Source organism: Rhipicephalus microplus, chromosome 5, assembly GCF_043290135.1.
Source record: "Rhipicephalus microplus isolate Deutch F79 chromosome 5, USDA_Rmic, whole genome shotgun sequence".
NCBI classification, from domain to species: domain Eukaryota; kingdom Metazoa; phylum Arthropoda; class Arachnida; order Ixodida; family Ixodidae; genus Rhipicephalus; species Rhipicephalus microplus.
The window spans coordinates 7,567,705-7,585,435 of NC_134704.1; the positions used below are offsets into that span (position 1 = coordinate 7,567,705).

The following is a 17,731-nucleotide window of genomic DNA, read 5'->3' on the forward strand; positions in this document are numbered from 1 at the left end:
AAGTATCTTAAGATACAATTGACGAGTACCGTATCGGATACATTTCTTGTGGCAGTATCTTGTATCTGTATTTCTAATACTTTTTGTCTGAGTATCTTGTATCGTATCGCGATACAGTTTCGAAGTGTCTTGGCCTATCCCTGGGTAAAGCACTCTCTATATGCAGTGCGGCCCCACATATGTGACGCTAACTAAAAGCGTGGCACTGCTAACACGCAAAAGTAGTTTTAGGGGTGAAGCTTCTTAAAGCGGCACCCGTTCGTCCCTCGTAGTCGTAGTCGTAGTGTGTAACCAGTGTTACATTTTGACATGCAAGGTGGTGCCGGTGGGAGATTTCTCCAGTGCTTTGTTGAACATTAAAAAGTTCGCGGCGTGCGCATTAACTAAAAGCCGAATGCTCTGGTCTTTCATTCCCCATTAGCAGCCATTGGCATGTACATTGAGCACTGTCTGACAAGAAAGGGTTGCTACGTTATACTCGCTGGGTGTAACCTCCTTGGTTTTAGAAAGGTTTAGCGAGCGTTGAGCCACAGTGCCATGAATACAGTGAACTAGTATATACCATGAACTCGAGGTGGTTGAAGGTGGGAAGCAGACCTGAAGTGCAAGCCGTAAGAAAGTGTGTGTGCCACCTCTTGTTTAGTCCTTGGAATGTCCGCTGGATGGCGGTGCTTCTATATGGGGGATATATGATGAAAAGATGCGAGATGGCGGTACTTGGAGTGTTGAATAGATGGACGAATGGACACACAGACAGATGCATGAATGGATGCATGAACGGACGCGGGGGCCAATGCATGGACGAACATAGGAACGGACGCACAAACAGATGCATGCACGGATGGGCGGATTGACGCATGGACGGTCACACAGACGGATGAATGCTTCGCCCAACTCTCCATCATTCACTCCGTGGATATGCTGCCACTTTTTTTTTGTTTGAAGTGAGGGGGGCGGGACACACCAGCGCATGCGCCCACGGAGACAAGAACGATGGCGACGCCGGCTTGTGGGGTGCAGGCCTGCCTGCCCGCCTCGTTCTCAACAGCGCGCAATAACGAGCGCTCGCCTGATGCACAGTGCGTGCCGCCACCCCTTTGCGCTTCATTGACGGCAAGACAGCCACAGAAGATACATGCTAGTACCAAAATGCAGAGCAAAATTCCTTGATTGTCTGTGGAAAAAATTCATTATATCAAGGTTGTCTCCCGCTATTTTTTTGTTATATAGAAGTCACAAATAGGTGTGCTTCTATGGAGCAACAACGGAGAATTGAAAAACTTTGTTATATCGAAGAATTTATTGTATGGAGATTCGTTATAAGCATTAACTGTACAAGTGCCAAGTAAAGCACTAGGGTTATTTAATCCAAAAAGGCCTTAGGACTACTCACACTCGCTGCTGGTGTCATGAGCTTGGCTAAAAATGCTGTGAAAGCAGCCAATGAACATTTCATACTGAGGATCAGCAAAGATGTTATCCTGGCGCCCTTGCTCATGTAGGTACTGTTGAATTCCTGTGAAAGAGAAAAAGTACAATGGTGAGGATTTCAGGGACTTATATAAAAGTAGCACTCAACTTTCGGGGCTCAATATATTCAGGTGTGCAACAGCCAGCCAAAGTAAAATTTGGAGCAATTTTTGGAGCAGCAAGACACGAATTAGGAGCAGGTTAGGCGAAAAAAAGAAAACATTTTGTATCACAAAAGAACCAATTTGAAGCAGTATAATGAAAAAGGCTGACATTTAGAAAAAAAAAAACATATACAAACCATTCAACATAACCGATATTGCAGAGTGAACATGAGCACTGCTAATTTAACAAAAGAAGCACAGTCGAACCCACTTTTAACAATACTCAAGCGCCACGAATACTTCATTGTTATTATCGATAAGTGCTATAAACGTGTTACAGAAAAAGTGCAGGGGGGAGGTGTGAGGCTGCTGTGAGAGAACTATGGGAAATGAGCACTGAGTCGGTGGCGCCACAATGCGGGAGTGAGAGAAAGAAAGTGGCACGCTCGCTACGGCAGCGCACTTATGAGCAAACCCACGTCAGGTTGTTAGCGGTGTTTCACAATGTCACGTATGAATTACTCTGTTATAAACTGCGGTAATAACTGTAAGGACTATGCACCTGGGACAAAGTTTTTCAGTTTTCCGTCACAACTATGCTTCAGAAACCCGACAGGGAACAATGATTTTGTGTACGCCCTGTGAAGCAAGTGATCCCACCTGCACGTTTATGAAATACTTGCTGTAGCTAGTTCTCTGTGACTTTACTCTGCACGCAAGTTCACTGATATTTTTACCGTGCTGAAGGAACCGCGTGGGCAGGTGACAAAGTGATCACAGTAACACTATGGAAGAACAGGGCTGCAACAGCCAAAATAGAATTTGGAGCAATTCTGGGGCCAGCAAAATGTTACTTTTGGAGCAGGTTACGGGGAACAAGACCCACCTTTCTGCTCTCCCTGTCTAACTCCGTAATCATAAGTTGCAATTCGTCCCCTGAGTTACTCAGCAATGCAATGTCATCGGCGAAGCGCAGGTTACTAAGGTACTCTCCATTAAGGTATGTCACCAACTTTTTGTATATTTTTTTTAAATTTTGACCTTTACGATATTATTTTAAAATGGGCTTATAAAGGACCTTTTTAAATGATGTTCATATGCAGAAAAGGGTGAAAAAAATCAGAATTGGATTTGTTATTGACAAAACATTGCCCAAACTTGGCCTTTACGCGAACAGTCATAACTTGAGAACGGAGCGCCGGAATTATAAAGTTTTTGGCACAAAGGTAGCCAACTCATGGTACTGTGCAATGAACTAGGATCTTTGCCATGTGATTATTGGGAATCAAGTTACAGTAAAAATACCAAGGAAAACAAAAAAAAAAGGTCCTTTTTCCCTGCAATGCTTCAACTAAAGCATTTTTACATAAAAACTTACCAATCCTTTCATTGATCCTAGTTCGTTGCACAGTTCAGTAATAAAGGAACAAACATACAAAGTTTCATTGAAAAAGATTTATTGGTCATGAAGTTACAACTGCTGGCGTAACAAAAAAGTGCGAAAAATCAAGTTTTGAGCAAAACGAGTTTAAAGTTTTTCAATGCTTGTACAACAGGATGATGGCACCCTACACAGTTAAAATCCACCAGGCACATAGGTAGTAGGGCCCTCCTTAGATGCCATGAGCTCTTTTTTAGCTTTTGTTGGTGCCCGTCTTTTCTTCCAATGTTGTTTTGCTTCGCCAGTCGACTGACGCTGGGCCTTCCTTACACGGTGCTGGTCCCTAGTGTAGCATGCTACGATAGTGTAGTGGCCAGGTTCGATGCCTGCTTCTTTCAAAATAGCCAGTACACTTCTGTTACCATCATTGAAGTGGCACACAGCATCGTATAAACCAAAAAGTAGGATGGGCAGGCTCACGTGAACGTCTTTGGGAACCCATTGCCAAATCATACCGTTGAAGCACTCGTTGGCTTTTTGGGTTTTCCCGTGCAGGCACTTCTTCAAAAGCTCATCCGTGCAAAGGTCAGCGTACACAGGCTTCACTTTGTTAAGTACCTCATTAGATAGGCCTCCCTTGTGCTTGTAGTATCCACTTCCCAGTGCGTTCCGTCGGTTAAAACCGCACCAACTCTCAGGGCCAAGAGGGCACAGACCATGCCTTGGAGTTTCATCTGTGGAACTGCAATGGAACAGGCTCGCTAATGTGGCTTGCTTCATTGCTTGCAAGTCTCCCACATTTGTTCTGATGGCAATACCATAATAGTTCTGCAGACTGTCAATTAGAACATCTGTTAATTTTCCTTCCCCTCCAAGCTTTCGTAGGCGGCATCCTACACGCTTCTGCACGTGCCCGATACACTCAAGTTTGCGCACACTATTTGGCCCATATATGTCCTTTATGGCCGCATGGCTCTTGGAGTCGCCATCTCCACAGAAGTCTACATATTTCAAACCACGACTTCTTTCTGCACGCTCAAACATACGGTAGAGCCCTATTGCCTCCATGGTTTGCCTTCCACTCCAGAAATTCAGCACTTGTGGGGCACAACTTGCTTTTCGAATGACATGCCCTGCATTTGCTTGACATGCCTTCTACATCAATAATTTTCCCAGTATCAATCGATATCAAAGACACGCAGCCATTCAATGAGGAATGCCCTCGCCTTTGCCACGTACCATCACCTGACACACCACATTCAGTACTTCGCACAACACAACGCACTTCAGTAGCGGCATTCATCATTGATTTAGATGCAACATTCTCTGCAGCTTTACAAAGCTTTGCAGATATCTTTTGGTAGGCAGAATGCCAAGGCGGCGGCATGTTCATAACTTTCGCCAGTGTCACAGCTCCAGAATACCCCTTGCCTAGCTGACGCATTGCGTATACCAGACGCAGGTTGTTCTCAATAGAACTTCCTGTCTTCTTTGATGATTCAAATGAGTGTACATATGCGCATGCACCACACACAACAGCATATGAGAAGGATATTCCATGCTGGGAGCACTCCTCCAGGCTCAGCGAGGTGTTCTTGCATTCCGGGCAGGCGAGCATTGCAAAAACAGATGAAAGAATCTCCATGTCTATAATCCTATTACCCTGCAGTAAAGGGTCTGGCATCGGCACTTCACAGTTATCGTCCAAGTTCGCAAGCTTCGCAGCCCTCGCCGATACATCCCCGTCCACATGGCCGACGGTCGGAGCATTCACAGTGTGTCGATTGCCAATGAACTTTCGTTTCAGTCGTCTTTTTACCCTGAACTTCGCCATACCTGCTTACAAAAACGTTCAGCCTATATTTGTACTACTGCTACTAAAGATATCACGTGTAAAAAATACAAACTATGCAGAATTAACAGCAGCAGCATGAAGCGCGCGCAAAGTAAACAACAGAGACTCTCGTAGCTTCACGTGTCCCCCTTAAGGATATTTATTGCAACATATGAAAAAACAAAGACTTCTAAGTTGTCTTTAAACAAGTTTATAGTTATCAAACCAATACATAACAGAAAAATTACAACATTTGCCGCTGATGTTCGCTAACTTATCAGTTTCTGTTAGCACACAACCCTAGTTTCGGTTTCGCAACCGTTCACCACATGTTCGAAAATTGGCTATAACTTCGGAACTAAATAAGATAGAAAGATAATTCTTTCGGCAAAATATTTTTGAATGATTGAGGATTCTTGGAATATAAAAATTAAAAATGAGTTGTAAAAAAAAAAATGCATTTTCAAAGGTGGTGACATACCTTAACTCTTATCCCTAACTGTTCCCATTCTAGGCTTCGGAAAACCTCCTGTAAGCACGCGGTAAATAGCATAGGGGAAATTGTGTCCCCCTGCCTTACACCCTTCTTGATTGGTATTCTGTTGCTTTCTTTATGAAGCACTATGGTAGCAGTTGATTCCCTGTAGATTTCTTCCAGAATGTTTATATATACTTCATCTACGCCCTGATTCCGCAGTGTTTGCATGACGGTTGATATTTCTACTGAATCAAACGCCTTCTCGTAATCTATGAAGGCTATGTATAGTGGTTGGTTATACTCTGAGCATTTCTCTATTACCTGATTGATAGTATGAATGTGGTCAATTGTTGAGTAGCCTGTTCGAAATCCTGCTTGTTCCTTTAGTTGATTGAATTCTAATGTTTTTTTACTCTGTTTGCAATTACCTTTGTAAATAGCTTGTATACTACAGAGAGCAAGCTGATCGGCCTGTAATTCTTCAAGTCCTTGTCATCTCCTTTCTTATGTATTAAGATGATGTTAGCGTTCTTCCAAGACTCTGGTACTCTTCCCGTCAGGAGACACCTCGTAAACAGGGTGGCTAGTTTTTCTAACACGATCTGTCCTCCATCTTTCTGCAGATCTGATGTTACCTGATCCTCACCAGCAGCTTTGCCTCTTTGCATGCTCTCCAAAGCTTTTCTGACTGCTTCTATCATTACTGGTGGGGTGTCATCTGGGTTACTGCTAGTTTTGATAGTATTAAAATAGTGGTTGTCCCGGCTACTGTACAGATCTTTGTAAAACTCCTCCACTATTTTAACTACCCTATCCATATTGGTAGTTATTTTGCCTTCTTTGCCCGTAGTGCATACATTCGATTTTTGCCTATCCCAAGTTTCCTCTTCACTGCTTTGACGCTTCCTCCGTTTTTCAGAGCGTGTTCAATTCTCTCCATGTTATACCTTCTTACATCGCATACTCCACGCCTATTAATCAACTCTGAAAGCTCTGCCAGTTCTATTTTGTCTGTTGTACTTGAGACTTTCATGATTTGACGCTTCTTATTGAGATTCTTCGTTTCCTGGGAAAGCTTGCCAGTGTTCTGTCTAACTACCCTGCCTCCAACTTCCACTGCACTTTCCATAATGATACTCGTCAGATTATCATTCATTGTATCTACGCTAAGGTTGGTTTCCCCACTAAGAGCTGAGTACCTGTTCTGAAGCGAGACTCTGAATTCCTGTACTTTCCCTGTCAGTGGTAGCTTATTGATTGGCTTTATGTGTATCAGTTTCTGACGTTCCTTCTTCAAGTCTAGGCGAATTCGAGACCGTACCATTCTATGGTCACTGCATCGTACCTTGCCAACCACTTCCACATCCTGCACGATTCCTGGGTGTGCACTCTACAGCTAGACTTCCCTCACTATATAAGGTTCTAGCGTTAAACGTTGCCAAGTTCAGGTTTCAATGGCGGCCTGTCCGGATCCAGAGATTCTTAGCACCCTCTGCTGCATTGCAGATCTGACCGCCGCCGTGGTCAGTTGCTTCGCAGTTGCTGGGGACTGAGGGCCGTGAGTTATTTCACGTATGCATGTGGGAGGTAGTGGCCAGATACTGCACCAGGGTGGCCAATCCTTCTCTGGTGAGGGAGTGCGTTCCCGGCGATGGTTACCGGTGAGGCAGCACCCCAAGCCTCTTTATGCAGTTCCTTCACCACGCGGATTTTTTTTTAATCCGGTTGGGAACTGCGCGGCACTAGGATTTGAACCACAGATCTTTTGCATGCGAGGCGGATGTTCTAACCACTACGCCATCGCTGCATTAACATGAACAGGAACAAGACATTCATTTTTTATCGCGTGAGTTTGGAGCAGCATGAAAAAGTAGTTTTACATTTAGAAAAAAATTTTTAAGCACGATATTCACAGCATTTGACCTTCATCTTCTTCATCTGTATATAATCATCATCACGGGGAACATCTTGTTCATTCGAAGCATTGATCGCGTAATTCTGCCTAATAATCGCCGTCGCGACCCCAACGCTGCTGTCTTGCAGAGTGGTGGAGGCTGCTTTCGATCCCCAGGTCCGACGTCACGCTCCCCTGGAGCTTCGTTCGGGTCGCTGCTTGCTCCACCCGTTCGCTGTCATGGCCCAAAAAACGCTGCCAGAGCCATCCAGCATTCCTGCCCAACAAACCATTCCTGCCTGGATCGTCAACGCACAGGCAGCGCAACCCACCCATCTTCTCCGGTTTTCCAATTGACGTCCTCGAGGTAATACAACATAACCAGTGTTAACAACTACTGGGATCAGCCTCAGTCACTTTGTCCTATTGCCTTCTATCTGTCCACTGTCATAAAAACGTGGTACCACGAGAGCAGCTTCCCCGATCGGCCTACATTCGCTCAAGAAGTACAAAGGACTTTTGTGAAACTGAACATCCATTCCGAAGTGTCGAAACGAAAGCTCAGCGCGTGCCCAACATTCCGGGGAGATGTACACTTACATTGCAGACGTCCTTGCCCTTTGCCACCGCGTGAACTCGGCGATGACAGAAGCTGTTCGTGTTTGCCATGTCCTCAAAGGGATAGGTCATGTCGCGTTCAACGCTATGGTCGTTCAAAACCCCATCACCGTTGAGGACGTCGTAACCACATGTCAACATCTTGACGAACTCCAATCCATCCAATTCCACCCCGACTACCCAGACACCGGGCTTCCTCAGATGCGGGTTTTTGCGCGCTAATTCGCACTGATTCGCGAGGAGCTCCAAGCGCAAGGGTTGTCATGTGCACTAGCCCCTCAGCCTCACTCCCCGTCTTATGGTCTGCGCAACATGATCAAAGAGGAGCTCTCATCCATGGCTTCCACTCTCCCATCCACCCCTCCGACCCCACCAACGCTGCCCATGACGTGTGTGCAAGTGGCTGCAAAGCCACCTGCCTTAGTTCATCACTTGCATCCTGTTCCTGCACTTGCCAACATAGCAGCATTGGCAACACATTCGCCTGTCCCAGCGTCTGCTCAGCTCCAGCATTCTACATCCCCTGGCGCTCGCCTCTTTCAATATGTTACTATTGCAGCATTCGGGGCTTCATTTCACGATTTTGCTGCAAACAAGAGCAGGACGAATGCCGTGGCTACACTTTTTATGAAAGAGATTCGATTCCCTCTTCGAACCAGTACCAGCGCCGTCCTACAACACGTTCCTTCTTCGTCTTCTCCACCTAAAGCACCTCGCTCCTACCATCAGGGACGCCGTCGGTCCCTTTCTCCTCTGCGATGCTCAACATCTCCTCTGAGGCCGGCTGTCCTTTCCTCTGACTACCACTCGGAAAACTAGCTGGCGCAGTTTTTGAAGGGAAAGCTGCATCGCTCAAACACCACAACCTCCAGAGGGCCCGGCCAATTTGTTATTAGTGTGTGGCGAAGGGGTGCCAGTTCAAACATTGGTGGACATGGGCGCTGCTGTTTCTGTTATTCATGCGAATTTGTATTCTTGTGTACGTAAAGTTACCACACCTTATACTGGCACTCTCTTACGTAGCGCAAATGACTTGCAGATATGGCCATCAGCACAGTACACCGTATTCATTTATGGGATCCGGCATCATGTTCAGTTCGCCGTGCTGTCTTCTCGTGCTTATATGCTTATTTTAGGATAGGACTTTCTTTCTGATGCTGCTGCTTCCATCTCTTGTCGATAATGACTTATACATATGCGAGAGACTGATGATATCTCCCGAAATCCTTACGTAACCGGCCACGAACAGTCGACGACTTTCTAGTGCCACCTGGACACGAGCATGTTATCACCATTATGTCTGACTTTGTTGACCATGGTGATGCCCTAGTGACTCCATCAGCCCGTTGTCTATCCAGAAGGATTGCAGTTGTATCGAGTCTCGTACGCTTTACGAATAGCACCGCCTTTCTCGCTGTACTGAATATAACCAATGAGCTGATTCTGCTTACCAAGGGCACTGTTGTAGTTTGCAGTGTGGATACTCAGCTATCGCTGTAGTGGCTACGAATACAGTCTGGTAGAACCATGCTCAAAAACAACAGATGCTCCAACCACTACGACTCTCGTCAATGCCATCAGCACGAATCTGACTCCACCGCAATAAACAAATTACTGGGGTTGTTGTCGAAGCATAAATATTCTTTCAACGTACATTCCACCGCTCTAGGGCCGACTTCTGCGGTGGCTCATAGAATACACACCAACGGAACTTCTATTGTCCATTACCAACCATACTGTGTCTCTTCCAGCGAACGCAAGATCATCGACAAGAACGTTGCTGATATGCTCAGGCGAAAATTCGTCCACCTCTCTGAGAGCCCCTGGTCGTCACCTGCCGTTCTCGTGTGCAAGAAAGACGGCTTGGTGCGATTCTGTGTCGACTATAACGCATTGAACAAAAACTCTAGAAAGGACGCATATTCTTTGCTTCGCATTGATGATGCCTTAGATTCCTTACAAAGAGCGGAATATTTTTGCAGTTTTGACCTGCGCTCCGGTTACTGGCAAGCTCGAATGCACGAGGATGGCAAGGAAAAAAACTGCCTTTGCCACACCCAACAGGATTTACAAATTAAACGTCATGTCTTTCGGTCTCTGCAATGGGCAAGCAACATTTGAACAAATGATGGACGCTGTATTGTGAGGCCTCAAGTGGAAAACATGCTCATGTTAACTTGATGACATCATCATATTTTCTTCAACATTCAAACAACACTTGCAAAGCCTAAACGAAGTTCTGACGTGTCTCGCACCTGCTGGTCTTCAGCTAAACACCAGAAAGTGCCACTTTGCCAGCAAAAGTATTGAAGTACTCGGACAGCTCATCAGCAAAGATGGAATCTGGCTTGATAGCAACAAGATTACCGTCGTTATTTGCTTTCCGGTGCCTCATTGCTCCAAAGAGCTCCGAAGCTTTTTTGACCTTGCATCGTACTTCCGCCGCTTTATACGAGACTTCGCCACAATTGCTGCACCACTTCACCAACTCCTTTTATCGGGAACAGCATATGTATGGTTGGACGAGTGCCACATTGCTTCTGACACATTGAAACGTGCTCTAACACCCGAGCAGTGTTTTGTCATTCTGATAACACTGCACCCACTCTCCTTCATACTGATGCCAGCGGACATGAACTCGGCGCTGTACTTTTGCAACGAACGGAGCATTCTGGCGAATACTCACAGCAGCTGTGAAAAACTACACCATCACCGAGCAGGAGTGTCTCGCTGTTGTCTGGGCCATCCGGAAGTTTCGACCTTATCTTCACGGCCGCTACTTTACCGTTGTCACTGACCAAAACGCTTCGTGCTGGTTGTCGACTTTAAAGAATTTCTGTGGACTTCTCGGTCGCTGGATACTTCATCTTCAACAATACTACTTCGACGGTATCTAGAGATCCGGCAAGAAACACTATGATGCAGATGCCCTTAGCCGCTATTTTTTAGGATCCTCGTCAGACACACCTGGCCTGTCGCCGAGAGTCCCCTGGGCAAATCCAGGAGTCTCCTGGACAATGCAGGAAACTTGGCATGTAGGTGATGATGATAACAACAATACATATTGTTCTCTCCTGGTGTCGGAGTATAGCACAATGCTGTTTTTATGGCCTCTGCGTCTAGCGACAGCAATGCGTCACAGCCAATCGCGGAGGTCACGCTATTTTAATAATTTTATATTTTTTTTAATCGTAAATGAAGTATTTTTCATAAAATTACAGGCAAGATTCGCAAAATCGTGAGTGCGACCAAAATTCTTACATTTTACGGAAAAATCGGAAGAGTAGACACTAGCGCCAGAGTTCCCTCTAGTGTATTTATAGGAAACTCTATGGTTGCTTTATCTGGTCGATAGCATCTCGTCAGTGCCCTCAACTAAGGAGTATAAATCTTATACCTCGTTTTAGGGTTAGGATCTGCACGCTTGGACTAATTGATGACGCAAACTGCAGATTGACAACGTGGCCTCCCTTTCTCACTGAAATTAGTGCAAGTGAGAAAGATTTGAAGCTGGTGGGGCGTCTTGGTGCAGCTCGGCACAAAAATGGGGAATTGTATCATACTGGTGCAATTGCGCAGCTGTTGCACACCTTTTATTGTATTTACACATAACAACGACGCAACTCAGCCAATGAAACTGTGACAAATTTCTCAAAGAGCTATGGCAAACTGAGGCATCTTGAAACTTAAGTAGACAGCAACATGCAGATAATTACATTCAATAACTCCAAACATTGATATGTGTGGGGTTTGACGTCCCGAAACCACCATATGATTATGAAAGAGGCCTTAGTGGAGGGCTCCAGAAATTTCTACCACCTGGGGTTCTTTAGCGTGCACCCAACTCTGAGCACACGGGCCTACAACATTTCCGCCTCCATCAGAAATACAGCCGCCGCAGCCGAGATTCGAACCCGCAACCTGCGGGTCAGCAGCCGAGTACCTTAGCCACTAGACCACCGCGGCGGGGTAATAACTCCAAACATGCAATGTGGCTCTGCATGTCTCAATTTCTTGAATAGCAAAGAACCGGGATTGATCACTTTTTTCACTAAGGTTACGCGCAGCCTAAAACAACACTTAAAACAGGAGTAAGGTACCACCACGAAAATTTGCTAAGCACGTTTCAGACCACCATGATTATGCAGATTGCACAAGAACTACATTGAATCCTGAACGAAATTTCACGTGCTGAATGGTACAAACTGTTTGATTTCATGGGCGCACGGTAGATTTCAAGACATTGCAATCGAATCGCAAACCACCACTGGAGTATTGCACATGCCACCCATGCCCTCGTTTTCATTAAGGCTGTGATTCGTGGGGTGTTGCGGCCTGGGGCCACGAAGAAGAGAGCAGGCATGCTTCCATAACACAACATAAAGACTGACGCTTTATCCTGGAACACTTATATATAACACAAAAAAAGCACATCCAATGTTGCTAGACTACACACTGAAACGAAAACTAGCGACAGGACGCTAGTGTGATGCTGTTAGTGTGAAAAGAAACAACTGCAACAACTTCAAAGAAAATACTTGATATGAAACACTAATTACTAATGAAGAAAAGGGAGCCCACTGCCAATCGCACATACTCGTAACACTTCGGAGGACGTCTTAATCTTGCTGGTTGAACACGTGTCGGACACAGTTGTGGTCGAGGGAGGCACGAGTCTGAGGCAGCTTGGTTGGCCACCCCAGCAGAAAGAGGCGCACCTACTTGTGGTTCAGGTGTGCCGGGATCGTGAGATGCATGGGTGGTCACAGGAACAGGCACAGCTACAGCCATACTCGAGGTGCCTCACAAGAAGCTGGCAGCTCCGAATTTCCCAGTGATGGCGACACAGGTGTGCTAGCCTCTGGCATGTTCCAGGTTTCCTGTGAATGCAAGGTATAGAAATCCGAAGGAACTTTGGCAAGCTTAGATGCACTCCATGTCTTGCATCATCGAGGCGGAAAGAGGAAGGTTTGCGTTGTTCGACCACTTTACCGAGACTGCCAAACGAAAGGTCTCCATTGAAGGTGACGAAGGGCTTCCTCACCCGAATGAAGTCTCCAATAGCGATGTTCGTCGCCTTTGCAGCTCAAAGAAGATCTGTTTGCTTGCTTCTTGCTGCTGTCTTGCTTTTGCTTCACGCTGCGACACAGCAAACTGAGCTCGATGGCTGGGTCTTTGAAGAAAGAAGATGACAACGTCCAGATGAGTTCTCGGCAGCCTCTTATGCAGCAACTGAGCAATGGCGACCCCCATTGTCGCGTGCATTGTGCACCGGTAGATTCCAAGGTACTCTATATGACTTCTGGGTGGAGTGGCCGATGTTCCAGAAAAGCTGTCTGTTCGAAGCTTTTGAACACACGGTTGAAGCGTTATACAAGTCCATTTGCCTGGGGGTAGTACAACAGAGAGTGACAGAGGCGAATGCCATGATCCTTCAGAAACTGGTTGAATTCTCAAGAGCAAAACTGAAGGCCATTGTCACACACAACTTGTCAGAGTAGCCCTCTAAAAAAAAAAAAAAAAACAGCTGACAGCAGAAAGCTCACACTGTGTGCTTTGACACCTCATTGCAGAACTATAACTGGCAATCTTGTGGCGCTCCTTCCATGGGATCTACGATATCGGTGGAAACCTTCTGCTATGGCCACTCTGGCATGAGAACAGCGTGCAGCAAGTTACTGCGGTCTTGGTGCACTTGTCTGCATTCTGGCATACTATGCAATTGTGGATAGCAAGCTCTACTTGTCTGTCCATTCAAGGCCTACAAAATCGCTCTCGGAGTTGTGCCGAACAATCCCAGGGCATGCTTCGTGTGCAGTGGAAATAACCCGTGGGGTTAGGAATGGAGGGCCTACGAGGCGTTCTCCATGCAGAAGCAAATCGTCGATCAAAGACAGTTCTTCAGCACAGTAAAAGATGGCTGTAGTTCACTCGAGACAGACTTGTGGGGTAGCCGTGGCCAAGACAATGAGACGTAAGCCTTTACTTGTTTCAAGGTAGCATCTTGATTGATTGATTTGTGGGGTTTAACGTCCCAAAACCACCGTATGATTATGAGAGACGCCGTAGTGAAGGGCTCCGGAAATTTCGACCACCTGGGAAGGTAGCATCTTCACGCAGCGACTACTGGAACTGCTCTGTGGTGAGGCAGAGTGGGCAATGAGAGACGCCACCTCATTGCCCACTCTGCCAGGAAGACAGGAAGATGCCTCGGTTCATTGACCGAGGCATCTTCCTGCAGAACCGGCACTGGAAGGCGGGACAAGACATCCGCAACTTGATTTTCTGAGCCTTTGGGGTACTACTCCATATAGTTACAGCACATAGGACATTCTCAGCAGCATGCAATACGAAGAGGACGTCTTCCTGACCCTTGAAAGGACAGAAGGGAAACCAAGGCTTAGTGGTCTGTAGGAAGTGTGAACCGCCGTCCCCAAAAGTATGTGTGCCAACGCTCGCAAGCCCAGACGCAGGCAAGTGCTTCCCGTTCACAAACTGCGTACTTCCTCTCTGCTGAGGATAGAGTGCGAGATGCAAATTCAACTGTGAGTAGCTGATGCCCATCCATTTTTTGAAGAACCGCCCCAAGGCCGCGGTCAGATGCATCCATGAAGACGACCATTGTAAGAGCAGGATCAAACATATGCAGTACTTTGCTGGATGACAGCAAGAACTTGACCTTTCGGAAACTGGCGTCAATGGCTTCACTCCACGTAAAGACGTGGTTCTTGTAGAGCAGAGCAGGCATTGGATCCACAGCTTCAGCAAGGCAGGGAACAAACTTGCCCGCGTGGGTTCATATCCCATCCTTGTCGCCAATGTGGTGTCGTGGCCTGAAGCCACGAAGAGAGCGGACAGGTTTTCATAACACGACATGAAGACTGACGCTTTATTTTGGGGCACTCATATATATAGGACAACAACAGCACATCAATGTTGCTAGACTACACACTGAAACCGAAACTAGCGGCACAACAATTCTTTGTGCTTCAAGTGCACCCACTGCCAAAAGTTACGTTGACTCAGCAAGAAACCACAACTGTGACCCCCTATCACCGCTACCGAAAAGGCAACTAAAGCTGATTAGGGTTATCCCGCTTAATGGCATCTTGTCACGGAAGTTTGTCGAAGACAACAAGGAGAATGGACGTTGAAAACATCGCACTTAAGCATTGACACATCGGCAGCATGCGTGATACAAAGTTTGATTTATTGGCTGAGAGATCAAAAACGACAAAAGTTCGTCAAGCTTGTGTAAGTCAGCACACTGGCAGCAAAGGCGAAAGCTCGCGTCATAATACCATAAAGTTTTGAATTTACCAGGGGTGCAACAGCTAAAATACAATTCGGAGCAATTTTTGGAGCAGCAAAATGTTACTTTTGAAGCACTAAAATCCAAATTTGGAGCAGGTTATGGGCATGAAATCATACATTTTTTTTATATCACGAAATAACAAATTTGGAGCAGCGTAAATAAGACGACTTATATTTTGAAAAAAAAAAAAAACTATAAACCATTCAACATCACTTAAATCGTGCAGTGTGAACATGAGCACTGCTATTTCAATGAAAGTAGTATTTCGAACCACCCCACTGAGCAAACAGTGATGAATTCCACATTAGTAATTGCTGCACCTGTCAAATCAATTGACATACTCTGTGAATTTAAATATAGATCTGCCACGCTCGCTACCTTGAAATTTGGGAGATTCGTAAAACCAAGAAGTAGGGATGGCAAAAAAAAAAAAAAGCTGGTGCACAATTTAGTTTTTTTTTTTTTTTAGCATAAATGGCATACACTGCTCCATATATTGCCAGACTCACAAAATCTGCTGTGTCCCGTGAGTAACGCTAACAGTCCTTTCCAAATTCCAATACGCTTTTTCACTGGGCACCAGTGTACTGCGTCGGAGGTGCCTTAAGCAGCATTATCTGTACAGGTTAGAACCAAAGGCAAGAAATTTTATGAGCGCGTTCGACCAGGTAAAGTAACAACGACACACACCCGTTGGCCCAGCGACGGTACTGCATATCTATCACTAGGACCAAGGCCGGGACGACACAAATTTAAAAAAAAAAGTTTCATGCGCCACTTCTAAGGCAACGTACGTGGTCCCTGGCAATGCGGCGTTCGCAGCATGCCGAGCTTGTTCAGACGAGGAAAATGAGGCATACGCTTCCAGCTTTAGTTCCTAACAAGCCATAGCCACGTTTTGAGGCTAGGAAATTTACGTTTCCCGCGAGCGTTGGTGGCTACAGCAATGCATTTTTGTCTGGAAGTTCCGTCGTCCTGTTGATAGGTACCTGCTGCAACCAACAGACCGATGGGCGCGCAGCATTGTTATTTTATCTGGTCATATTTAAAGTACACTCTAGGCACTATAGCTGAGGTTTGGACGCTTTGACGGATGACACAAACTGTAGGTGGCTGATGTGGCCTGCATTTCTCGTCAAAATTAGCGCACCTCAGAAATTTTTTAGGCTGGCTTGGCATTTTGGCGCAGCGTTGCGCAAGTTCAGTTTTGGAGCAGTTCAGAACAACAATAGAAAATTGTATCAGATTGCTGCAATTAGCACAGCTGTTGTACCCCAATTCACAAATGAAGTAGGAAAACACGATAACAATGTTTTTCCCACCACAAAACTCAAAGCACACTTGAGGACGCGCTCGCAGGTGCCATAGCGTGCGCGAACGTTTCTACGCCGGCACCGGTGTTAAAGCTTCTCCATTGCGTAGGCAACCAGCCACCTTCCTTAATTGGCGAGCCTGCACAGCTCTATCGTGGTCTCCGCCTCTCCATTTGTTCACTTTGCACCTCTCCTCCTTTACAATAATTCGTCGATCTCTCCCTAGTGGCGTACTCAGCGTACCTCCTTTGAGAAGCACACTCGCTGACTCGTTTGTCTGAAACATTATCCAGCAACCGTATTATAATAGGTATTTCATCTTGGGGGACAGCACAATAAGCGGTATACATATACGTGGGGTTTAATGGGAGGGTAAACGGGAGTGAAAAAAGACTGCTTCGTAGCCAGTCCTGCATTATAAGCAGTTACGTTGTAAGTGATCTGGACTGCAAGTTTGTAGCTTTCTTAGCACCATTCAACTAGATGCTGCTTTCCCTTAATTGATAGACTGGCCCTGCGAGCGCACTCAGGCAAGATGACCAGTCAAGTTGGAATTAACCAGAAAGGGCCAACTTTAAGACTGGAAAAATTAATATTTGGTCCATTCCCAAGGTACAAGTGCTGGGAAAAACATTTAGTCAGATTTAATTGATCAGTCGGTAAAGGCCCGAATAGTGGTTGTGTGTTATCAACTGCGAGTTGATCATACATTGAATTTGTTGTAGCAAAACAGCCATTTGGGCTAGTTGGTAACGGTTCATTGTGTAAGAAGAGGGGTGTGGTACATAGCACGGACTCTAGCAGAGAACAACAAGAAAGGCGCACTTGTGCGCTAGTGTTCTTGTTCTCTCCTCCAGTCTGTGGTACGTACCGCACCCCACCTCTTCCATAATACACTGAATGTTCAGTGTACGCCGGCGCCTTCTGCAGGCGCCTCAAGCTGTGTTTCATGCGAGGGGCGAGTGAGTGTCGATGTGCACTACACCACGAGTTGGGATCACATAAATCCTATGCCGCAAGCGCGACAGATCCATGGTTGAAGCACAGCCGCCCAACTGGTCCCTTTGTCCTATCAGAGTGTGAAGCTAACACTTATCTGATAATAGAGTAAGGAGAGTTTCTGCTATGGCAGCCACATTCCAATCTGGTGAATTGTAACAGTGAACGCTTGTGTACTTGAATCTAAGCGATTATTAAAGCACTCTAGGGGGTCAGTTTATCTGCTTTGCCAAACTTCGAGTTATGGCACGTACAGCACCACATTTTATTTTATTTTTATTTTTGCCCGTTCTCACCAATCGACACAATAAGGCAAACAGGAGCA

General features: G+C 45.9%; 1 protein-coding gene across 2 annotated transcripts in view; it reads right to left on the reverse strand.

Moving 5' to 3' along the window:
- woc (zinc finger protein without children) overlaps positions 1-17,731 on the reverse strand; it is a 133,936-nt gene that overhangs the window by 25,401 nt on the left and 90,804 nt on the right. For both annotated transcript variants that reach the window (XM_037426248.2, XM_037426249.2), the window contains exon 16: positions 1,394-1,516. In XM_037426248.2, coding sequence (XP_037282145.2) covers positions 1,394-1,516 — 123 coding nt within the window. The remainder of the gene's footprint in view (positions 1-1,393; positions 1,517-17,731) is intronic.